Below are 26379 nucleotides of genomic sequence, written 5' to 3'. Positions count from 1 at the left end.
GGAAATTCAGCATTCACTCTACTCTTCTTACATATCAGATACTAGATATCTACCATGATTTGTCCACCTTCTCCAGCCTCTTTTTTTTTCTGATAAGTATATGTTCCCAGTATTCTCAGGACTTTATGAGATTTATCAGCAAGAAAAAACACATACTGAATTCCATTTAGGTTCCTTAGTTATCGGGAAGTAATTTTTCTTAGCCAAAGCAATATAGTTTGCTAAGACCTACTCAAATTATTTCAAATCTAGAAAGCTCCACAAATTACAAATGATATACACAGAGTGAAAAATGTTTTAATATAGAAAACAAAACTAGTACTTACCACATGTACATGACCACAGATCATCAAACCAACATTTTTTGTGAAATCATGAACAAGATGAAGTAAAGCTGGGCGTGAGTTTGGAGCACCTGTCATAACAAGACACTGTGGCCTAATTTAAAATTAAAAAGAAAGAGAAGTTTAGGGTTTTGATAACATGGACATGATTTTAAGTCGCTTCTCTAAGAATATATTATTACACTAGACACTCCTTTATGCAACTGTCCTCAAGACAGGCCACAAGATTCTCACAGAAGCTGACATAACTAGGGTTCCTTGGTACGTGAGAAATGCAGAAAAACAAAACCTTCTTTGAACAACCATCATACCAAATGTCCTAAATTAATAGGTAATATTATACATCAAGATTCTGGGAGGCACTACAGAAAGAAATGACCATGCTGGTTAAAAACATGTAACAACTTTTCATCTTATAAAGGTAATAAATATTCCAGTTCTTTCACAGAGTCCACAAAACTTCCTGAGAGCATGGCCTTGCCTTCATGTAAAAAACAGGTCACTTTCCTTCTTAGCTTGATCACATCATACTTACTTCTACTTTGTAATATCAGCCCTCCCTAAGCTAGCTTAATTTTAATGACGTCATATGAGTAAAACCACCTGTGGTGAAGAAAAGGTTTCTATTTGAACTAAAAGTTTTAATTCTAGTTAATTATGACGAAAGCCAAAATTGAATTCAATTGCCTTTGCAAACACAAGACAGTGGCAAGACTTTCATGTATTTTTAACTCTTGATTTTTGTTGACGAGAAATAAAAATCAACCTTGTTTGAGGAAAAAAAATTCAGGTATTCATTTTATAAATTCAAACAGATTCAGAAAAAAATTTTTTTTTTTTAAATTTTTGATTATTTATTTTTTAAAATTAAGTTATATTGGAGTTGCTTTACAATGTTGTGTTAGCTTCTACTGCACAGCAAAATGAATCACAACAATGTGTATAATTAAAACAAACTTTAACAAAAAGCAAATAGACTAAAAATTCTGACTTACCTACTAAATTGTTAGGGTAGTTCCTAACTATACTTATAAAATAAGCAGGAAAACCTGAATAAAGACCTAAAAATGGTACTAACTCATTCAGAATTTTAGCAAGCTGTCTGAAAAGCCAGTTCTGCTTGGGGGAATTGCTTGGGGGCAATCGAATACAAAGTCCTCCTCTAAGGCCCAGACTGCTGGTAGTGCAGTCTCTCCACCTGAGCTTTAGCAGGCTACATGGCTCCCCAGCTAAACACTGCATTTCCTAGCCTTCCTAGCAGCTACAAGTGGCCCTATGACTGATTTCCAGCCCATATGATGTCCCTAATTCCTTGTCCTGTCCTTGAAAAAGGAAGCTGGCCACCCTCCATACTTTTTTCCCCTTTCCTATAAGCTAGGCCGTGGCGGGGGGGGGGGGGAGGGGGGGGGCGGTGGTGTGATGTCTTTGACCACATGGACAGAAAAACACATCCTAGGGAATGGCAGACTGACAGATAAAAGGAACGTGGAACTTGAATGACCAAGTGAAGCCAATCTACTTACCAGCCATGAATATCCATCTACCTCTGGACTATCACATAACACTGATATCTATCTTGTTTAGCCACTATTTTTTCAGCCTTTTGTTATGGTAGTTTAACCTATTACTAAAATAACCTATTACTGAGGGAAATGAACTTGTAATCCCTATCTTTACTATCAATAAATAGTAAACACACCACAAAGGCATAATTTGGGTGTAATTTTATCATTCCAAAGAAAGGTATAGAACAAAATATATTAGGGATTACTTCTAGTAACAATGACAGAGTATGAACATCTGCCTTCATCTTTACTCCCTCCTTAAAAATCTCCATAGTATTATGGGATTTTTTAAGTCACCAAAAATATGGAGAACAGGATAGGACACAATAGCATTGAAATTTTGAAAGCCAGAAAGCAGATGGAAGAAAAATAAAGGATTTGACAAATCAGGAAAAGGCTAAATTACAAATGAGCATAAGAGAAAACTGTGAAGCCACCTGATTTTACACCTAAGAATCAAAAAGCCTAGGACTTAGAGGCAATAGATGTCTCTGGAAATGGCAGGGGTAATATGTTAAAGAAACTAAAATAAGAAGGACTGATTTAAAGTTTGCATAAGAAGCACCTAGATGAACCCAAATCATTTCCATCACTATGATGGGCAGCTGTCCCTGTCCCTCTCCAATCCTGTTAGGCTAGGGCTTATTTGCTAGAGAGACCTCTGGTCTGAGGGCATAAGCAGCTACTTTAAGTAGGGGAGTTAGGAGAACATTTACTATACGCTGAACCCTGAGATCTCTGAGCTGCCTTCCCACTTGGCTCTCAGAACTCTGGTAGCCAGAACTTCATCAACAAGCAGAAGATTAAAAGATTCTTTTCTGAGAAATCTAATCAGATCAAAATAGAAAACCTTTAAGATGACTTAAATTTCTTAAAGAACCAGCAAAGCCACATTAATCTACATTAAGGGTTTCACTGAGAAGCCCCACCCACCAATGCAGAACTTCCCTGGCCCAGGATCACAGATACTTCAGACAATGCTAAATCTAAGAACCCAAATTAAAGAGGCAGGAAATAGTGAGAAAGATACTTCAAGGAAATAGAAACTATGAAGTGAAGAAAACAAAATCTTTTGGCAAATTTGGTGAACGCTGAGATAGTGATAAGTAGAAATTTAAACAGGAAAAAAAATTGATTGCCTACATAGAAAACAAAAAGCCTGTACAGGAAAAAAAAGCAATCATAATTTACTACATGGCTGAGCTCTTGAATCATGCTTAAAATGTCATAATATAAATATCAAGTCTAATATAATCAAAATAATGACATAAAAAATACCCTGGGACGGTGGGGTAAAGGGAAGGGTGCACATGTGTGGTGGGCATACATGGATGAAAGAAATCAGCAGATAACGCCTGAAGTTAAAACTCAAAAAATACAACAAGACACACACTCTTTTTGGGAATATGAAGTAAATATTACACGATTCAGTTAAAAGTGGTTGCCTATGGCATGAGAGAAACAGGGATTTGAGAAGTGGGGCAATTGCTAATTTTCATGACAAACCTAAGTTTTTCCTCTTTAAACTATGTTCATGTATAATTCTGATAAAAATTTTAAAACACTTATTAGAATAAAATTTTTTAAAATTTCCCCATTACTATAATAAGCCAAAGCAACAGTTTTTTATTAATGGCAAATTAACTCTGACTCTTGGTCATACTCTCAGTTCTGGAATACAACTTTTTACATAAAGGAATGATTTCTATTTTCTGCCATATTTGGCATCAACTAGTCAAAATGTTCAAAATGTGCTGCATTTAAAGTTTTCCTCCCAGGGCTCTCATTTCTTTTTCTTTTTCCAGTTTCTCTCTACTCCAAAGCTGAAGATCTGTGGTCTCTGGAAAACTTTCATTCTAGAAGAAAGTTGGCGGCAGAGCGGGGGGAGAACCCAAAGAGTTAACAAAAAGATATACAAAGATGTTTCTTCCAGGGAGAAATTTGGTAGAGCACTTCTTTTCTGGCACGTATCCACTCTGGAAGTTTTCTTTAAAAAAGATTTTGCCTTTTGGTTTACTGAAACAAGGAATTTATTTCTGTGATTACTGTGCAGAAGCCAGTGAGAAGTGATTACTCACGACTGCAGAAAGTCACCTGTTCAGAACCAGGCTTACATGAACAGTATGAGAATGGCTGTCTAATTATCTATTGTCTAAAAATGACAAGCCTACTTTTAGCTTGGTACAAGTAATAATATACAATTTCTAAGAATCTATATAAATAAACAATACTCCTGGATTTACAACAGTGCTTTAGTAACTGAATCTCATCAATTATTAGAAGCATGTTAAATTAAGGAATAGTTTTTAAAATGATAACTGATAAACTATTATAAGATAAAATATAAAGTAATTTATTGAAGAAAGTAAGAAATACTCTTCACTCTAAGGCATTGATTCTTTATCACTAAAACTGGTTTCCAGTACCACAATGAGAATGAAGCCACTAACATGAAAATATTTACTGCCTTAGTAAAATTGCAAAAAGGGGATTTTTATGAATTTCATCCTCAGTAGTTATATAACTACTGAGGCCACAGAGGGGAAAAAAAATGGCCACAGAGGGGGAAAAAAAGTTTACTTTATGATACCTACTATTTAAAAGTTTTCAAATGAGAGACCGCCAAAACTTTCACAACATTTTTGCAGGGTAGATGATAATTTATCTCTTTGTAAAATTTTGATAACAAGAAACCTCAACCTTGTTTTTGAATAAACTGCTCAAATCAAACCAAAACAAGAAACAATACCCTATTCTTTTAGAGAAATTTTCATGAAATATCAGCATATGAAAATGTTACTGAACAATAAAGGAAGAACTGATTGCCACCTAAGACAAAATGTTTCTATGTTACCTTATGACTTACCTGAAGTTCTTCACATGGTCTTCCACTCCAGAAAGACGAATCGAATGCTGCAGTGCATTCAGGTAAGTCAGGGCTTGTGTGGAGGATCCCCAGTTCACATCTGTGGGAAGACAGTATTCATGCAGCAGCTTAATACCGGTTGTAACAAGTCATCAATAACAAGTACTTTCACATTTAAAAAGTCAATTGCTAAAATAAACTACTGTACTCAGGACTTTCAATAGTTCAAGTTCATAGCATGAAATTAAGACAATGCTAACCTGAACTACAATTACATTTTTTTAAAAAAGTACAACTTAGAAAAGACTGGGATGATAGGGCTGCAGACACGCTGTGCGTGCAACTCAAAATGAGCCTTTTACAAATAAAGAAAACATTTAAAACTTACTGCTTATATAGCCAAAGGTCTAAAAGGAAAGAGGCAGATCTATGATTGTTATAAAGTACTATTTATAGTACTGAACAGTTTAAGTTATTTGAACAGGCAAATTTTACCTCTTACTGAATAAAAAAACAGTCTGGACACAAATGGTGATTTTAGACATTTGTTACTTTAGAGACTTAATAAGCATATTAGAGAAATAATTGTTTCTGAGATGGTTAAAACAGTATCTTCTTTGTCCATTTCATTTCTAAAGCCACCATTCTAATCCAAAACCTCATTCTCTCATACTTGGATTACAAAATGTAATTACCTGGTTTTTTGTAGGTAACATAAATGTAAAGTCCAAGAACTATCACATACGTTAGCAATGCAGCCCACCAGTTAATGACAAACATCACTATGCAACAAAGAATTGCTCCAAGTAGTGATATCCACATGTTGTAGTATTTGAAGGCAGGGCGCCATCCTAACAATAACAAACAAAATAGATAAATAAAAGTCACTTGGATACCTCATCTGCTTTAGACAGTGGTACATACGTATGCACAAAATAAATTTCTCTGCGGCTGCTACACTAAAAGGTCTTTAAATGTGAACTATAAGGCTAATTATAACAGTGAAGTCATAGACCATTACTGATCACAACATCATGATTCTTGACCGCCATGAAGTGGGCACATCTATTTATGTCCACATTACCCTATCTTACTAGTTCTGTATTCAAAAAATTCCTTACCAAAAAAGTATAAATCAACCTACCCCAGTGAATGCTAAAAACTAGAGAAGATTAAAAAATTATGTTTCAAATTGAGTCCTTAATAGTGCGGTTTTATTTTCTGTGTTTTAGCAGGAGACACATCTATATCCTAATGAATGTATAAAACAATTCAAACAAACTGTTCTTCAGAATCATTAAAAAATTCACCTACTTGCTAGAAAAACTGTGAGTTGACTATAGAAACATACCTTCCCATTTGGGGAAGTATTTATGAATTAATAAGCTCACTCGAAAAACTGTTGAAGACCGTGTTTTAAAATTTTCATTCATAGGTAATTCCAGAGCCCAAAATACTATTTTTAAATCATTTCAATAAAATTTATATTCTTTTCTAAAATTAAACTTTTAATTTTGAGATAACTGCAGATTCACACAAAGTTGTAAGAAATAATACACAGAGATTCTGGGGACCCTTTACCTAGTTTCTCCCAATGATAACATCTTGCAAAATGCTATCACGATATCACAACTAAAATATTAATACAGTAAAGATAAGGAAAAGTCCAACACAAGGATCCCTTGTGCTGCCCTTTTATAGCCACACCCATACCCACCTCTAAAATTTATATTCTTAAAGTAAAAACTGAAGCTAAGATGTTTGTGTCCTAAGTTCCCATACTTTATCTTTCCTTTTCTGAGAAACTTTTAGACCCTTAGAAGGAACAGTGCTTTTGTTCCTTATTTCCTTCTCTGATGTCCAGTTGCTATCATGGTTTATAACAAAACCCATAAAAAATGTATATGGAGTAATTTTTCAGTTGATAAAGACCCCTTATATTAGAACTCCACAGAACTCATTGTGTTAAAAATATTCCTGGATAGGTTAACTATGTCATAATAATGTTCTTAGAACTGAAATAGCAATCAGCTAAATAAATAATAAAAACAGAAAAAAGCAAAGTAATTCTTTCACAGTGTCAGAATTTAAAATTAATGCTATTTTAAATTCTTTGAAGACAAGAAACAGGCATTATGTAGCAATAAACTTCATGATAAAGAGATCTTTGAAGACTCAATTTGACTCAACTATAAAGGCAGAGTGAAGCACTAGTGAGCTAATTCTCCACATGCCATCTTTTAAAATGTGTTAAAGTTTTGTTTTCTTGGGCTTCCCTAGTGGCGCAGTGGTTAAGAATCCGCCTGCCAATGCAGGGGACACAAGTTCGAGCCCTGGTCCAGGAAGATCTCACATGCCGCGGAGCAACTAAGCCTGTGCGCCACCACTACTGAGCCTGCGCTCTAGAGCAAGCGAGCTACAACTACTGAGCTCACGCGCTACAACTACTGAAGCCCACGTGCCTAGAGCCCGTGCTCCGGAACAAGAGAAGCCACTGCAATGAGAAGCTCATGCACCGCAACGAAGAGTAGGCCCTGCTCGCTGCAACTAGAGAAAGCAACAGAGACCCAACACAGCCAAAAATAAATAAATAAAATAAATAAATTTATATATAAAGTTTCATTTTCTCTAAAATCAGACATTACCACATTTACAGAACTTTTAAAAAGACGTAAAGTCACCTGGAGATTTTGCAAGTGATGCATGAAATACTGAAAAATTGATCAACGCATACGATGCAAGGAAGAAGTTAGAGATAATTGGAGCAATGACATTCAGTTCAGCTGCAAAAGAAACATGAAGCGTATTTAACTGACATATTAGACCTTTTTTTAACTCTTCAAAACTATGAATTATTTCAAACCTTTAGATAACAGCATAATGAATACTCCTACATCCACAAACCAGATTTAATGAATTTTGCCATATATACTTCATATACTTTAATTTTCAGAAATCATACCTTATGCACACAGTAGAAGCCCCCTTTATACCTCAACTCATCAAAGTTGGAATATTCTTTCCAGTGACATTACTTCGTTTTACTACACACATATATGGTCCATAAGCATTGTGTAGCACTGTTCTGGGTGTTTTAAAAGTTACGTAAATTATATCATACTATATTATCATTCTGCAATTTGTTATTTTTACATTTATTATATTTGAAATTCATCCATATTAATATATGAAAACCAAGTTTATTCACTTTTTTACTGCTGAATATTATTCTGCAGCTTCACTCTTCTGTTGATAGGTACTCAGGTTGCTTCCATTTATCACTATTATAATTAATGACACTAAGAATATTCTTATATATGTGAGTTTCTATAGGGTAAAAACCCCTAAAAAGAACTGTTGGATCATAGGAAACTTAACCAAATACATTCTTAAATATCACATGAGAGTTAGTTTCCAGTAGTATAATCAGCCTTTTAATAAAAGTCCAAGGTCTTCTTTAGCAGTGAAAGACCCATTAGCTTCCTTACGATCAGAGGCAACAGTACCAAAAAGAAGATGGGCGGAGGTTCTACCTTCATGAAAGATACTGGAATCCTTTTCCTTATGCTATTATCATATTTGTTTTAGGGACAAGAACCTAAGAGTTCCCTCTAGCCCTAATGGAGAATTAGTGATGGTAAGAATTTTAGCAAATATTTAACAAGTGCTATTATTTGCATTATTTTCTAAACACTCTTTCCTTTGATCAAAAAGAAACTAACTTAGTATTGCAGGCAAAGTAACATTTTGTTTATAATTTAACAATTCAGTGTTGACAGCTGATACTATAAATGCACCAAAATCTACATTAGCGTACATTTATAGACTAACCAATTAAGATGAATCCAAGTGCAATTAAGAATGTTAAGATGTAGCCACGAAGAGGTTCATTATTTTTCCCATAACCTTTAGCAAACATCTGGAAAGCTGGGTAGATGTTGTCCTTACATAAGGCCTAATGAAGAAATGTAAACATTAAAGTGAAATATATCAAAATAAGTCATACAGATCTGCTTACAGTTACAATAGGTTAATCAGGAATGGAACCCAAGTTTCTAATTCTTGGTCCTCTTTCTTTCCCCTCGCGCTGCTTCACCTACAAACTGTAAAGGAGATTCAAACATTTCTAGCATCAGAAAGACAGGAGGTTTAGAATACACTGAAGTTTTTATCCATTTTATTCCACCCCAGACTGAAATTCTTACATGAATAAAGAGTCAAAGGAGCAGGCATACACATAGAAGAAATGTGGAACCTTAAGAAGTATGACAGACGTGTGACCTATTTTAAGAAAACCAAGTCCAAATCCTAGACTCAAAACAAATGAAAATCCTAATTATAAAACATAATCACCTTTCTTAAAACAATACTGAAAATAATTTTAGTAAATATTCTACACCTCTACTGTACTAACTAGCTACAACAAAAAATTAAGAACAAACAAAAAGAACAAAGGAAATTAAGAACAAAGCTGCAGAATCAATATCTCATTTGTTTTAGTAATAAAAAGTATTTTCTATCCAGTATCAGCCGTTTATTTAATGCTCATTAAAGGGAGACAATGTCTATCATTTATTATTATATCCTGAGTACCTAACATAATGTATAGCATGTATTAGACATTCAAATATTCATAAAATAAAACATTAATGTTGGCATTATGCTAATAGGAATAAGATACTTTAATTCTTTTGATTTATGGTCTTGGACTATACTTTTTATCCTTAGTAAGACATTATGAAAATTTATGCTAACAGTATGTCCATAAAGCAAAAATTCATCACCACTTCCAGAAAGACAACTCAAAAATTACACCCTGAGAGTAGATATAGGCCAAGTGTTTATATATACACATACACATTCATATGCATAAAATTAAATATGCCACTCTTGATATATGTGTTTGTATATGTCATATAAATATCAATACATGGGCTTGATAGAAGTAAACAAATAATTTAAAAATATTAAAAATCCCATATTGAAATATATTACCTTAACTGCCCCTTTAATAAAATTTCTAACGTGAAAATACTTACCTGAAATATTTTGGGCGCACTCACAAGGGATGCTAATGCAGAAGAAAGAGTGGCTGAAAAGATACCTGCAGAAATTAGTGGTGCAAAGCCTGACACCATGCTCATTACCTTAAAAAAGTGACAAAAATGGAAAAATAAGTCTTACATAAAATTCAAAAAAGAACACAACACTTCACCTTTATTATTCCTATGAAGAACACTAGTAGTAATTCTGGGAGAAATCTGATAAAAATAACAGTATAAACAGTAGTAATGGTTACGTGCGTTACAAACTTCTGAAACTGATTTACCACCAGCCCTAAATGTAAAAAAACTTTTTATTTTGTAAAATGTCAAAGGCACACACAATGGCAGAGAGAAGAGCATACTGAACTACAAAGTATCGATCGCTCAGTTTCAACAGGGCCAATCTTTTCATTATTGTGAATTAAACCCCAGATCTAATTTCATGCATAAATGTTTGTGTGTACCTCTAATGCGTAAAAACCTTTAAAAACTGTAACTACAAAGTCACTGTCACAGCTTAAAAACTGGGTAATTCCTTAACAGCATCAAATACCCAATCACATTCAAAATCCCCAAATTATTCCTCTTTTCTTGCTTTTTAAGTTTGTTCAAATCAGGACCCACAAAATGATTACATTTACATTTGGTTGATACGTCTCTTTAAGTCTTTTTCAATCTACAGGCTCACCCTTTCCTTTACATTTTATGATTTTTATGTCATTTCTCCTAGAGAAACCCCACGCTCTGGATTTTGCCGACAATCTCCACTGCCTTGTTTAACTTGTTCCTCTCACCTCTATTTCTAGTCAACTGGTAGGTAGGTAGATCTAGACAAGTTGATCAGACTGAGGTACAAGTTTTCTGGTAAGAATATTCCAAGGGGGTTTGATATACTTCTGTCAGGAAGGTTGTTTCCTTTTTTTAATGTTAAGATAGTAGATTGGTATTGTGGTTATGTTTTTTGTTTGTCTTTAAAGAGTACTTATTTATTAAAGCTAAAAGTAGAAATATCCAGCTGAAAGGATCTAACTCCAGGATTTGCCTCTAAATAATCTAGTAAGTGGGGAGTCATAAATAAAACAAAATTAGCCATGCGCTGATAACTGATGAACTTGGAAAATGTGTATGTTAGGTACATTATATTGCTTTCTCTATCTTTGTACATGTTCAAACATTTCCCTCTGATGAAGTTTAAAAAAAAATGGATCACTAACTTAGACGATGAGAAGGCAATCAAATAAATCCAAACAGAGGAGCACAACACAAAATAAATTGTCTGGACTCTTCAAAATGTCAACATCCTGAAAGGTTAAAACAGGCAGGCTGGGAACTCCTCTAGATTAAAGAATTTTAAAATAACTAAAGGCCATCTGTGACACCAGATTGAATCCTAGATCTGAGAAAAATTGATATGGGACATTACTGGAAGAAGTGAGGAAGTATGAATATGGAATATATATTTAGAGAACAGTATTTCATCAACACTGAATTACTTGGGTGGGAAAATTTACCGTGCTTGTACAGAATGTTTTAAATACTTCAATCTGATTGTCATGTTGTGATGTCTATAATTTATTCTCATATGTTTGAGGAGAAAAATACTATACATATATATATATATATAAAGATAAGGCAAATGGGGCAAAATATAAACTACTAGTAAATACAAATGAAGGGTAGGTACACAGGTTTTCATTGCACTGTTCCTTGTGAACCTTTGAAATCTGTCAAAATATTAAATTGATTTGGAAGAGTTGTTTAATGGATGCAGGTACTGTCAGCTTGATCTATGCATTATAAATTTTACCAGTAGTGAATGATGATCACCATCTAGATTCATTACTTCATTAGTGGAGATTTACCTTTCATTTATATTGACCAAGAACATGCCAACTGAGACCAAGGAGATAAGGAAATCAGGTTTTAGGCTGTTTATTAAACACTTGCCTATAATTTAATATTAAGCCTGATGTAAAACTAGCTCTGGGCACAATCCCTGGCCATAATACCTAAGTCTGGTTTCATGTATACATAAACCACCTTGTTTCACTTAAATGTCTCTCCCTGCATCTTTCAGAAGATTTAGGTTTAAACCTGAAGAACATACTTAAGAGTTTTAAGAAACATTAGCATTGACTTCTCTGAGAATCTCCGGGAGAAAAAAATCATTGAAAAGATGATTTTCTATTCAGCCTTTTAATACCAATTTAGTAGTTACACACACATGATACATTTTTCATAATCACTATTTTTACACAGTTATTATTTAATGCTAGATTATCTAGCATTGCCAAATCTGTCCTTAGGGAAGGAGATTATAAAGGATAGATAAGGTGGACCAAGATAAAAATAAGCAGACTTGACTTCTGTTATATGTACTTATCAGATAATACAAAATTCCATGTCTGTCTGTAATGCCTTCAAAGTTAAGTAAGTACAAAGGCAGGAGGTAAATGAAGAAAAAAGGGGAGAAAAAAGAATATGATACATTGATAGATTAAGCCAAAACTGACACCAGCAACGTTACATATAACCATAACATTTCACCTTTCATGTTTTGAGGAAAAGATTCATTTTCTTTTCTTCCATCACCTCTGAATTAAGATAACTAATGTTCCACGTTTAGCATCTAGAAACTATGCTTCTATGATTTGCCAAGTTTCCTGTTTTCTAGTTATACATTTTATCCAATAACCTTTGTGTTTCCCACCATTTTATGGTAAAATATGAGTAGCAAGTAAATGAAAATGCATTCAAATAATAGTAACATCAGTGTTATCCAAAATATAAGTGGAAACAAAGAAGAAAAACAAAAGATGGTCTGGTCTTTAATAAGGGGGGGATAAAAGACAAAAGTCTAATAAAAGGTAAAAAAAAAAAGTGGCAAGTAAAACGAATGGTGAGATTTTGCGTGGGGAATGTGTGTGTGTTGACGATTTAGGGTTCAAAAAAATGTTCATGGAACTGGGTTTGAAGAGCAGACAGATTTGGACATATAAAAAGAAAAAGCCAGTGCATTCCAAGCAGAGTGAAGCACCAAATAAAGCAACAGAGTAGGGTAAGCGTGTGCATGTATACATATACAAACACGTAATGACTGGAGTTCAGTCTGGATAGAAGCAGTGGGACTTAAGTTTGGGTATGAAAGGCTCTGACATAGCAAAGAAGCTCACATTTTGTTTATTAAGCAGTGGTGAGTCAAAGGTTTCAGAGGACATTAAAGTGTAGAAATATAAGAAACATAAAACTAAAGAAAATTAAACATTTAAGAAAAATAAAGTGACCCTATTATATAGCATATATTTATCAACTATATGCAAAACAGTATTATATAGCGTGCCTTTGTATAGATTTCATGATGGAGTCTCCACTTACATGCTCCTCAGTTATGGTCTAGTCACCATTCTTCATTCTCCAAGTGACAAGCAACTGATAATTTTACAGGATTTTCTTTCCATTCTGTATCGCTTTACAAAGTATTTTTTTTTAATTTACTTAAATTGGAAAAGCAGCTTTACGTACACCAAACTCTCACACTTCGCTTGAATGAGTCCATACTTAGACTTGATAAAGACAACACACTTTTGTATTTCAAGGCAACAACACAGAAATCTGATTGGCATTTTCAGTCACTGGGCAGAGACCAACATCTGTGCCTTTCATACACAGTATCAATGTCCGAATTGGCCTGAATAATTAGCTGGACATGAATACTTTCTTTCATTCCTACGATTTTGCCTAGTCTTATGACTAGAAAAAACAAACTTCTATTACATAATTGAGTTCAATATTTTTAACCACTGAAAGTGCAGTAAATTGCTTGAAACTATACAAAAGAAAATACAAATAATGGCATTAAATATTTAAGTTATAAAATTTTAATGTAAAGTACATAGATTCTACATAAAATGTCTATATAATGTTCTGCAATACATTAAATCCTCAACTATTATTTATTATGTTTACACATTACTGGAGAAACACTAGGAAGCGAAATTTTTATTTTCCACTTTGAATTAGCAGTACCATCTATTCTATAAATTTACCACAGAATATCTTGTTTTAATCTCCTGAATTTATACCTTTGTGTTCTTTTATTTCTAGCATCCTGAGGCTTATCAAGCAACTCTCAAAATATCCTCCAAATTTTAGTGATTCCTTTTCCTCTTCTATCTAAAACCCATAAATTTTACAAAAATTTCATTTCACTTTCAGTACCTTATAGAGGTAATAATAAAACTGATATTCTCCAAATACTTGAGCAGTAATACTAACTTTACACAGTTCATACGTTTAATAGTTCACAAACTTTCAAGCATCCATTAATAATTTTATTCTGTTGTTCAATAGTGGTTTAACACAGCATCACTATATGATAGCCAGATCTAATTAAATAAGCCTACTGATACTAATCAATACTTTTTTAAAAGGGCATTCATATATAAAGCAATTATGGAGAAACCTCAAATTAGAAAACTGAACTCATTTCAATTAGTATGGATTTAAATTGCTCAAAATAAAAATGAAATACTTAGATGTAAGTCTAACAAAATATGTACAGGATTGATATTCTGAAAACTACATAATACTTATGAAAGAAGTTAAAGAAGATCTAAATAAATGGAGAAACATAAGTGCTCATGGGTTGGAACACTCAACATAGTAAATTTATCAATCCTCCCCAAATTCATGTACAAGTTTAATGCAGTTCCTATCAAAATTCCAACAAGACTTTTTTGTAGATAAACATAGATTATTCTAAAATTTATTTGGAAAAGCAAAGGAACTAAAATAGCTAAAACAATTTTGAAAAAGAATAAAGTAGGAGGAATCAAGCTACCCGATTTCAAGACTTACAACCAACTATAGTAATCAAGAAAGTATGGCATTGGTGGAGGGATAGACACAAAGATCAATGGAACACAACAGAGAATCCAAAAATAGACCCAGCACATATGACCATGTGTGAGATGCTTTCTTGCTTTCTGAAACAGTATACCATATATATGTACTATATATTATACCCTATGATAAAAGTGTTGCCCTCTGGGGCCCTTTTGCCCCTGAACAGGCTCAGATTTCATTCTTTCGTATTTTTCTGTTTGCCCAATTAGTTGCGTACAGTCTTTATTGATATCTGGGTATAAAGTAACAACAATCCTCCCTTCTAAGTTTTTGCTATACTCTGAATGGTCAGAGTTGATAGCAGTCTGACCTCTAGATGAACACAGAATGCCTGTATAATATAAAGTTGATGCTCACCTGGAAGTTGTTCATTAGGCCATAGGAACAAGGATTGCTTTCGCAAGATGAAAAGTCAAAGTTTAATTTGCAGGCTGCAGAAGTACAGTTTGTTAGCTCTGTTACAATAGTGTCATTAACGTTCCCCGTAGCATCCCGAACGACACAAGAACCTGAAGCACAAGTGACAATGAGGACAAAAAAATCAAACTAATGCTTACATTCATTTCAAAATTATATACACTCATAAAGAAATTACAGTGCTGACTGTATATACTTGCTTATTATAGCATACATTGTATTTACAATTAAGAAAGGTTCACCTGGAACAGAATTTGGAAAGCATCATGGTCCCCAGTATTAAGAATTATTTGGAATAACATATGATGTACAACTAACAGTAATGACCATTCCTTAGAGTTCATATATTCTTACTTTTGAAGCACTTTAACATTGCTTTCTCATCATATATGGGGTAAAAATCACAGGCATTACAACAAAAACTAAACAATAAAACAAAAATTAAGTTTTGAAAGGAAGAGTTTTTTTTAATGTCTAGACAGTCTGTATACAGTTCTTCATTCTTAAATTTCTTCTTTGAACTTTCAGAGCAGTGTTTGCAAAACCATCTCCTTAAAGGTACTCCTGAAACCACTGGAGGTTGAGGGCAGAACAGAGAGAGCCCTATCTAACCCTAAAGCAGCTATGCTTTTATATTTCATATTTTGATGTTCTCCATCAGAATTGTCTGGGGAAAAAAGGTTCCACTGCTTGAGCTAGTTACACAACTACTAGTGTAGAGGTGATCTTTACTGACTCCGCTACTGAATAACAGGGAGAAAGGGCTACTCCTGTTGCCCTAGTGTAGACAGAATGAAATGAGTACGAGGGCAAGCATTATTGGAGCGTCAGATAAAAACAGAAATGTTTTCCTGCAATAACAAATTATTTCCCATGAAACATAATCAGTTATATCATTTTTTAAATTAAAAGTAAATTTTCCATAGCTAGCTTATGTATAATGTATATAAACAGCGGTCCCCAATTTTTTTGGCACCAGGGACTGGGTTCGTGTAAGACAATTTTTCCATGGACGGGGTGGGGATGGTGAGGGGTGGGGTGGGGTGGGGTGGTGGTGGATGGTTCAGGCAGTAATACGGGTGATGGGGAGTGGCAGATGAAGCTTCGCTCATTCACATGCCGCTCCCCTCCTGCTGTGCGGCCTGGTTCCTAACGGGCAGCGGACCAGTACCGGTCTGCGACCCGGGGGTTGGGGACCCCTGTATACAAGCATGCTAGAAACTTTTAGAGGAATACAAAAATATTTTGCTAATAAGCTTATAAATCTAATTCATTTTCTTTTTTCAAAATGAATTTCAGGAATTTATGTATTCATTGCAATGATAAATGTAATCGAGTTACTTTTTCAAATGTTAACATAGCCCACCATGATAATATTATTAGCATTTCTAACTCTTGTTTAGTAAAATTTCAAAATTACATTTATGCAAATTAGCAGCTCAGTTTGTAAAAACAGTTCCATCATTACTTCCCAACACATGATTGAATATATGGCAAAAATAAAAATTTTCTTACTCAAATATATGGAAAATTTATATTCTGTAGTTGATGAATTTGGAGTTTGTGACTCTTCTGATTAGTACTAGACTAAGATTTATTCTTGTAGTACGCTTAAAAATTTTAACTGTAAAACCTGAATTTTAGAATTTAGATATTAAAGACAATGCTTACATTTTAAGAACACATGTTTTCTGGGTAAACTATGTACTTTCATGAATGTGTACTAAATTCAAGACAAGACAGTATCTACAGTCAATGTATGCAAATTATATGTAAAATCAGTAGTTATTAAATTTTTTTCTGTACTATGTTTCAGTTAAGAACCTCCTATTATAAATAGCCTTTTAAAATTATTTATTTATTTGCTTATAAATAAATAAACACCAAAACCCTCTTTGCCATGAAAACAATTTTTTTAAGGAAGTGCCATTATATGGTTGGTAACAAAATCTCTGACCTTTGACTTCCTCATCTATAAAAGATTTAGAGACTCGCTGACCACTTAAGTCCTTTCTTCAAGTTCTAAAATGTTATAATTCCATGAATGTACTAAAGTGGCTTAAAACCATTTTCATTAATTTAATAACACTTTTCATTCAATGTAGTATCTCCTGTGCATTGAAATTAGGTTTTATGGTAAAAAATACCAAGTATTTCTTAACAGCCTTGAAACAATCTTCATACAACAAGATTACGTAAAAATATAAAATAACAGTCATAAACAAATATATTCCAAAATTTGTAAAGCTCAGAAAGTAAAATGCATTTACTTCTACATATGAATTATATTTTCTGTAAATATATCTCAGTGAAATTTAAGAATCTGCAGATAAGATTTTATATAACTTTCTAACTTCCTAATTAATAGAAATCCTAGAGGAAAAACCTTAGAGCATTTGGTGACTTAGATAATGTCTAGAGTCACCACTAGTTTACTTATTTTTGAAAATACAAAACTTCGCATCTTTTTATTGAAATATTTCTTAATTTAAAAGTTAGAAATATAATGTCATGAAAATGAATGTTTATAGTATGTACATCATTAAATTTCTGAAACACATAACAAATGTAAGGTTATTTACCTACAGATACTGCAATTCCTATGTAAACCACCGTAGTAATTAAAATGGCTAAGAGTGTTCCTTTGGGTATGGCTGACTGAGGATCCTAGAAGACAAGAACATTTTTTAAGTCTACCTTTAAAAATAAATATATGTATATCACTATGTATATCACTTTTTGTATAAAATCGATACAGCACTTTATAATACTTACTGCAAGATCACCTGAGATATTTGCTCCAGCCAGAATACCAGTTGCGGCAGGAAAAAAGATGGCAAACACAGAAAAAAAGGTCTCTTCCTCCCGAAAATCTGGCCCAAAGTTCTCATTAAATATTTCAGCTGTAGAGAACAAAATATTTTTGGCAACTAATGGATAGCAGATTAGACCATGATAATTTAGGTTAAGAATAAGTGTTTATCTAAGACCCCTGACTTTTCTTCAGTTCAAGTAACTGGTAAATTCTTGAATATTTCCTAATTCAAGTATGTACTGGTGTTTCTCTTTTCTTATATGAGGGAAACGGTTTACATTCAAAATGATTTGACCTGGTTCATGCCCCACTATTTTTTATACCTTACTAATTATGTTTCAAGCACCTCTAACTTGATTGTTATCTCTCCAAGAGGTCAAAGAAGCAAGAAAGCAGGCAGAAGAACAAAAGGGACATAAAACTAACCTGGAACCACTTTTTTCCTTACATCCAGCTTATATTTTATCTATCTGTACAGCTTTCTCTATTTCCTAGTGGTGACTTGTTTGACTTTTGAGGCTATTCATCAGGCATCCAGATAATTTGTAGCTAAGACAAACCAGGTAAAGGTCCTTTCCATTTCAACAATAATGAAAGCTTCAACTAGTCCTGCTGTTTCCATCTATTCTGATAGGCCCTGACACTGCAACAACCAATTAACGGTCATCCATCCATCCATCCATCCATCCATCCAATATTTGCGTATACACCATGTGCCAGGTTCTGTACTGGAGCCATCCAGTATTTCAAAGTACTGAGAGATCCAACAGCAACAAGCTACCTTCATGGAACTTAAGAGTATCAATGAGGAGCTACAAAATAAGTTAAGAAAAAGGTCACTGCAAATAGCAGTAAATGTACTGATGGAAACAGAGTGTTGTGATAAATAATGAAAGAGAGACAATCTAATTCAATGTGGTTACAGAAGGCTAAACAGATACAACTAAGGAGCTAACACTTAAGCTGAGACTTTATTGAGCAGGAATCAGCCATGTGATGTTCCAGGAGAAAGAGTACACCAGGAATAACCAGCAACATGTAGAAAGGCCCTGAGGCAGGAAAAAATTTAGCTCTTTTGAAGAACTAAAAGAATGCAGAGCTCTCACAGAACTAAAAGAATGCAAAGCCCTCACAGTAAGGGGGAGATGAAATGAGATGGAAGGGATCAGCAGAGGTGAGATTATGCAAAATTTTAATTTTATAGGAGTTTAGATTTTCTCCTATGCCAAGGTGGGCGTAGAACCACACAACTGACATGATGCTTATGTGGATGCTGCATGGACAATGGACTGAAAGCACCAGCATCTGAAGCAGGGAGACCAATTAGGAGGTACTGCAGTGGTTCAATCTAGTGATGGGAGAATAATGTACTGATTAGAGAAGCATTAGTAAGTAAGAGGGCAAGTAGAAAACACTGAGATCCTGGTTTCTTTAACTTACTAGGATGGAGAGGTCTGAGAACGGTTAGGTAGGAGGGACATCAAATAAACAATTGAATGTATACCTATATCTGGAGTTTAAAGGAGAGATGCAGGAATAGAAACATGTGAATCTCTTGAGAGCATTTTGAGCCATGAGAAAAGATATTGCCAAAGGAAAGAATACAGTTAGAAGACACAGGACAACACTCTGTGCAACTCTGACATTCAGAGGATGGAAAGAAGAGAAGGGGTAACAGGAGTAACAGATATAGTGACCAGTGAATTAGGTAGAAAAGAACTCACTAGAACACAGTGTCTGACATCAAATAAAACAAGAAAAGTATTTCAAGGAGAATGGGACAACTAAATATAATGTTGCTGAGAGTCAGAAGACTAAAAAACTGCACGCTGTATCTAGCAACATGTTATCGTGACCATGACAGACAGAAGCCAGTTAATAGGGGTTGAGAATAAATGAAATAAGACCATTTGGTGAAAGTAACATGGGGAATAAGTTACACACAGTCTCAAAGTACCTCTCCACAAACTACTTATTAATTACAAAGAAGAAAGTGGCAACCTAACAACAGATAAAACTCTCAGGTAGCACTTTCACCAAGTCATGAAATTTAATACCATCAGTGATGGGGAAAACTGACATCATGTAAGTCTCCTGATGTGAGGCTCTAAAGACACACTCTTCATGTAGTGTTCTCGGCAAAAGTGAACAAGTGAATCTATGGAAATCAAACAAAACCAACTGGAGGGACTTTCTAAAAAAACAAATGGCCTGTACTCTTGAAGAATGTCAATGTAGGGAAAGAAAAATAAAAGGCTGTGGGGCGGAGTCAAGATGGCGGACCAAGAGGATGAGGAAATCATGTATCTGCACAACTAGGGAACCTACCAGGCACCAGTGGGGGACCATGGACACCTAAGGGGACGGGAGGAACCCCCAGTGACCGGCTTGCGGGATCTTGGTTCCCAGGCCGAAGGTCGGGCCCGAGCTCTTGTGGTGGGAGCTTTGAGTCCAAACCACTGGACTAACAGAGAACCTATGATCCCAGGCAATATTAATTAGAGTGAGGCCTCCCAGAGGTCCTAATCTCAGCACCAAGAACCAGCTCTATCCAACTGCCTGCAAACTCCAGTGCTGGATGCCTCAGGCCAAACAACCAGTAAGACAGGAATACAGCCCCACCCATCAAAAAAAGAAAAAGAAACGACAAAAAAATATGTTACAGATGAAGGAGCAAGGTAAAAACCTACAAGACCAAATAAATGAAGACGAAATAGGCAACCTACCTGAAAAAAGAATTCAGAGTAATGATAGTAAAGATGACCCAAAATCTCGGAAACAGAATGGAGAAAATACAAGAAACATTTAACAAGGATCTAGAAGAACTAAAGAGCAAACAAACAGTGATGAACAACACAATAACTGAAATTAAAAATACTCTAGAAGGAATCAATAGAATAACTGAGGCAGAAGAACAGATAAGTGAGCTGGAAGATAAAATGGTGGAAATAACTGCCAGGGAGCAGAAAAAAGAAAAAAGAATGAAAAGAATTGAGGACAGTCTCAGAGGCCTCTGGGACAACATTAAACACAGCAACATTCAAATTATAGGGGTCCCAGAAGAAGAAGAGAAAAAGAAAGGGTCTGAGAAAATATTTGAAGAGATTATAGTTGAAAACTTCCCTAACATGGGAAAGGAAACAGTCAATCAAGTCCAGGAAGCACTGAGAGTACCATACAGGATAAACCCAAAGAGAAACATGCCAAGACACATATTAATAAAACTATCAAAAATTAACTACAAAGAAAATATATTAAAAGCAGCAAGGGAAATGCAACAAATAACATACAAGGGAATCCACATAAGGTTAACAGCTGATCTTTCAGCAGAAACTCTGCAAGCCAGAAAGGAGTGGCAGGACATATTTAAAGTGATGAAAGGGAAAAACCTACAAACAAGAATACTCTACCCAGCAAGGATCTCATTCAGATTCCATGAAGAAATTAAAACCTTTACAGACAAGCAAAAGCTAACAGAATTCAGCACCACCAAACCAGATTTACAACAAATGCGAAAGGAACTTTTCTAGGCAAGAAACACAAGAGAAGGAAAAGACCTATAAAAACAAAACCAAAACAATTAAGAAATGGTAATAGGAACCTACATATCAATAATTACCTTGAATGTAAAAGGATTCAATGCTCCAACCAAAAGACACAGGCTCGCTGAATGGATACAAAAACAAGACCCTTATATATGCTGTCTACAAGAGACCCACTTCAGACCTGGGGACACATACAGACTGAAAGTGAGGGGATAGAAAAAGATATTCTATGCAAATGGAAATCAAAAGAAAGCTGGAGTAGCAATTCTCATATCAGACAAAATAGACTTTAAAATAAAGCCTATTACAAGAGACAAGGAGGACACTACATAATGATCAAGGGATCAATCCAAGAAGAAGATATAAAAATTGTAAATATTTATACACCCAACATAGGAGCACCTCAATACATAAGGCAAATACCAACAGCCATAAAAGGGGAAATTGACAGTAACACAATCCTAGTAGGGGACTTTAACACCCCACTTTCACCAGTGGACTGCTCATCCAAAATGAAAATAAATAAGCAAACACAAGTTTTAAATGACACATTAAACAAGATGGACTTAATTGATATTTATAGGACATTCCATCCCAAAACAACAGAATACACTTTCTTCTCAAGAGCTCATGAAACATTCTCCAGGATACACCATATCTTGGGTCACAAATCAAGCCTTGGTAAATTTAAGAAAAATGAAATCATATCAAGTATCTTTTCTGACCACAATGCTATAAGACTAGATATCAATTGCAGGAAAAAAACTGTTAAAAATACAAACACATGGAGGCTAAACAATACACTACCAAGAGATCACTGAAGAAATCAAAGAGGAAATCAAAAAACTACCTAGAAACAAATGACAATGAAAACACGACAATGCAAAACATATGGGATGCAGCAAAAGCAGTTCTAAGAGGGAAGTTTATAGCAATACAATCCTACCTCAAGAAACAAGAAACATCTCAAATAAACAACCTAACCTCACACTTAAAGCAGTTAGAGAAAGAAGAACAAAAAAGCCCCAAAGGTAGCAGAAGGAAAGAAATAATAAAGATCAGATCAGAAATAAATGAAAGAGAAATGAAGGAAACAATAGCAAAGATCAATAAAACTAAAAGCTGGTTCTTTGAGAAGATAAACAAAATTGATAAACCATTAGCCAGACTCATCAGGAAAAAAAGGGAGAAGACTCAAATCAACAGAATTAGAAATGAAAAAGGAAAAGTAACAAATGACACTGCAGAAATACAAAGGATCATGAGAGATTACTACAAGCAACTATATGCCAATAAAATGGACAACCTGAAAGAAATGGATAAATTCTTAGAAATGCACAACCTTCCGAGACTGAACCTGGAAGAAATAGAAAATATGAACAGACCAATCACAAGCACTGAAATTGAGACTGTGATTAAAAATCTTCCAACAAACAAAAGCCCAGGAACAGATGGCTTCACAGGCGAATTCTATCAAACGTTTAGAGAAGAACTAACACCTATCCTTCTCAAACTCTTCCAAAATACAGAAGAGGGAGGAACACTCCCAAACTCATTCTACAAGGCCACCATCACCCTGATACCAAAACCAGACAAAGATGTCACAAAGAAAAAGATCTACAGGCCAATATCACTGATGAACATAGATGCAAAAATCCTCAACAAAATACTAGCAAACAGAATCCAACAGCACATTAAAAGGATCATACACCATGATCAAGTGGGGTTTCTCCCAAGAATGTAAGGATTCTTCAATACATGCAAATCAATCAATGTGATACACCATATTAACAAATTGAAGGATAAAAACCATATGATCATCTAAATAGACGCAGAAAAAGCTTTCGACAAATTCAACACCTATTTAGGATAAAAACTCTCCAGAAAGTAAGCACAGAGGGAACTTATCTCAACATAATAAAGGCTACACATGACAAACCCACAGCCAACATCGTTCTCAATGGTGAAAAACTGAAACCACTTCCTCGAAGATCAGGAACAAGACAAGGTTGCCCACTCTCACCACTATTATTCAACATAGATTTGGAAATTTTAGCCACAGCAATCAGAGAAGAAAAAGAAATAAACGGAATCCAAATTGGAAAAGAAGAAGTAAAACTGTCACTGTTTACAGATGACATGATACTATACCTAGAGAATCATAAAGATGCTACCAGAAAACCACTAGAGCTAATCAATGAATTTGGTAGAGTAGCAGGATACAAAATTAATGTACAGAAATCTCCTGCATTCCTATACACTAATGATGAAGAATCTGAAAGAGAAATTAAGGAAACACTCCCAGTTACCACTGCAACCAAAAGAATAAAATACCTAGGAATAAATCTACCTAGGGAGAAAAAAGACCTGTATGCAGAAAACTATAAGACACTGATGAAAGAAATTAAAGATGATACAAACAGATGGAGAGGTATACCATGTTCTTGGATTGGAAGAATCAACATTGTGAAAATGACTATACTACCCAAAGCAATCTACAGATTCAATGCAATCCCTATCAAACTAACAATGGCATTTTTCACAGTACTAGAACAAAAAATTTCACAATTTGTATAGAAACACAGAAGACCCCGAAGAGCCAAAGCAATCTTGAGAAAGAAAAACGGAGCTGGAGGAATCAGACTCCCTGACTTCAGAATATACTACGAAACTACAGTAATCAAGACAGTATGGTACTGGCATAAAAAGAGAAATATAGATCAATGCAACAGGATAGAAAGCCCAGAGATAAACCCACGCACATATGGCCACCTTATTTTTGAAAAAGGAGGCAAGAATATTCAATGGAGAAAAGACAGCCTCTTCAATAAGTGGTGCTGGGAAAACTGGAGACCTACATGTAAAAGAATGAAATTAGAACACTCCCGAACACCATACATAAAAATAAACTCAAAATGGATTAAAGACCTAAATGTAATAAGGCCAGACACTATCAAACTCTTAAGAGGAAAACATAGGCAGAACACTCTATGACATAAATCACAAGATCCTTTTTGACCTATCTCCTAGAGAAATGGAAATAAAAACAAAAATAAACAAATGGGACCTAATGAAACTTAAAAGCTTTTGCACAGCAAAGGAAACTATAAACAAGCCGAAAAGACAACCCTCAGAATGGAAGAAAATATTTGCAAACGAAGCAACTGACAAAGGATTAATCTCTAAAATTTACAAGCAGCTCATGCAGCTCCATATCAAAAAAACAAACAACCCAATCCAAAAATGGGCAAAAGACCTAAATAGACATTTCTGCAAAGAAGATATACAGATTGCTAACAAACACATGAAAGGATACTCAACATCACTAATCATTAGAGAAATGCAGATCAAAACTACAATGAGGTATCACCTCACACCCGTCAGAATGGCCATCATCAAAAAATCTACAAACAATAAATGCTGGAGAGGGTGTGGAGAAAAGGGAACCCTCTTGCACTGTTGGTGGGAATGTAAATTGATACAGCCACTATGGAGAACAGTGTGGAGGTTCCTTAAAAAACTAAAAATAGAACTACCATACCACCCAGCAATCCCACTACTGGGCATATACCCTGAGAAAACCATAATTCAAAAAGAGTCATGTACCACAATGTTCATTGTAGCACTATTTACAATAGCCAGGACATGGAAGCAACCTAAATGTCCATCGATAGATGAATGGATAAAGAAGATGTAGCACATATATACAATGGAATATTATTCGCCATAAAAAGAAACGAAATTGAGTTATTTGTAGTGAGGTGGATGGACCTAGAGTCTGTCATACAGAGTGAAGTAAGTCAGAATGAGAAAAACAAGTACTGTATGCTAACACATATATATGGAATCTAAAAAAAAAAAATGGTTCTGAAGAACCCAGGGGCAGGACAGGAATAAAGATGCAGACGTAGAGAATGGACTTGAGGACACGAGGAGGGGGATGGGTAAGCTGGGATGAAGTGAGAGAGTAGCATGGACATATACACACTACCAAATGTAAAATAGATAGCTAGTGTGAAGCAGCTGCATAGCACAGGGAGATCAGCTCTGTGCTTTGTGACCACCTAGAAGGGTGGAATTAGGAGGTGGGGAGGGAGGAGCAAGAGGGAGGGGATATCGGGATATATGTATGCATATAGCTGATTCACTTTGTTATACAGCAGAGACTAACACAACATTGTAAAGCAATTATACTCCAATAAAGCTGTTAAAAAAATAAATAAAAAATAAAAGGCTAAGGCACTGTTTCAGATTAAAGGCGATTGAAGATTATGTAAAGAACTAGTTTTAAAAAAAGGAGATTGAAGAGACATGACAAGTGAATGCAATACAGGATCATGGACTGGATCCTGGAACAGGAAAAAAAAGTCTCTATATAACCTTTATAGAAACAGTTGGAGGGACTTCCCTGGTGGTGCAGTGGTTAAGACTCTGTGCTTCCAATGCAGGGGGCCCGGTTTCGATCCCTGGTCAGAGAGGTAGATCCCACATGCATGCCGCAACTAAGAGTTCACGTGTCACAACTAAGGAGCCCGCCTGCCGCAACTAAGACCCGGCAAAACCAAATAAAAAAAAAGAAAGAAAGAAAGAAAGAGTTGGAAAAATTTGTACATGAAAAATATGTTATATATAACATTATGCCAAAGTTAAACTTCCTGAACTGTCCTTTTCCTTAGTAGATACACACTTAAGTATTTATAGGTAAGAAGTCATGATTTCTGCAACTTCTCTCAAAAGGTTTAGCAATCATAGTAATAATAGATATATGAGTGATAAAACAAATGTGGCAAAAAAGAACATAAAAGTGTGAATTTCTTTTTTGTGAATGTAGGTAAAGGGTGCAAGGAATTCATTTATTTTTTTATAAATTTAGTTAT

General features: G+C 34.8%; 1 protein-coding gene across 1 annotated transcript in view; it reads right to left on the bottom strand.

Annotated features, from left to right (window-relative positions):
* Positions 1-26379, bottom strand: part of SLC12A2 (solute carrier family 12 member 2) — a 106629-nt gene that overhangs the window by 31360 nt on the left and 48890 nt on the right. Inside the window, exons 8-16 of the mRNA XM_061188120.1 lie at positions 17918-18045; positions 17725-17809; positions 15083-15234; positions 9815-9922; positions 8607-8730; positions 7457-7558; positions 5471-5626; positions 4776-4875; positions 327-438 (exon numbers count right to left, since the gene is read on the bottom strand). Of these exons, the coding sequence (XP_061044103.1) occupies positions 327-438; positions 4776-4875; positions 5471-5626; positions 7457-7558; positions 8607-8730; positions 9815-9922; positions 15083-15234; positions 17725-17809; positions 17918-18045 (1067 nt within the window). The remainder of the gene's footprint in view (positions 1-326; positions 439-4775; positions 4876-5470; positions 5627-7456; positions 7559-8606; positions 8731-9814; positions 9923-15082; positions 15235-17724; positions 17810-17917; positions 18046-26379) is intronic.

Source organism: Eubalaena glacialis, chromosome 4, assembly GCF_028564815.1.
Source record: "Eubalaena glacialis isolate mEubGla1 chromosome 4, mEubGla1.1.hap2.+ XY, whole genome shotgun sequence".
Taxonomy (NCBI): domain Eukaryota; kingdom Metazoa; phylum Chordata; class Mammalia; order Artiodactyla; family Balaenidae; genus Eubalaena; species Eubalaena glacialis.
This window is presented reverse-complemented; position numbering and strand designations above follow the sequence as displayed.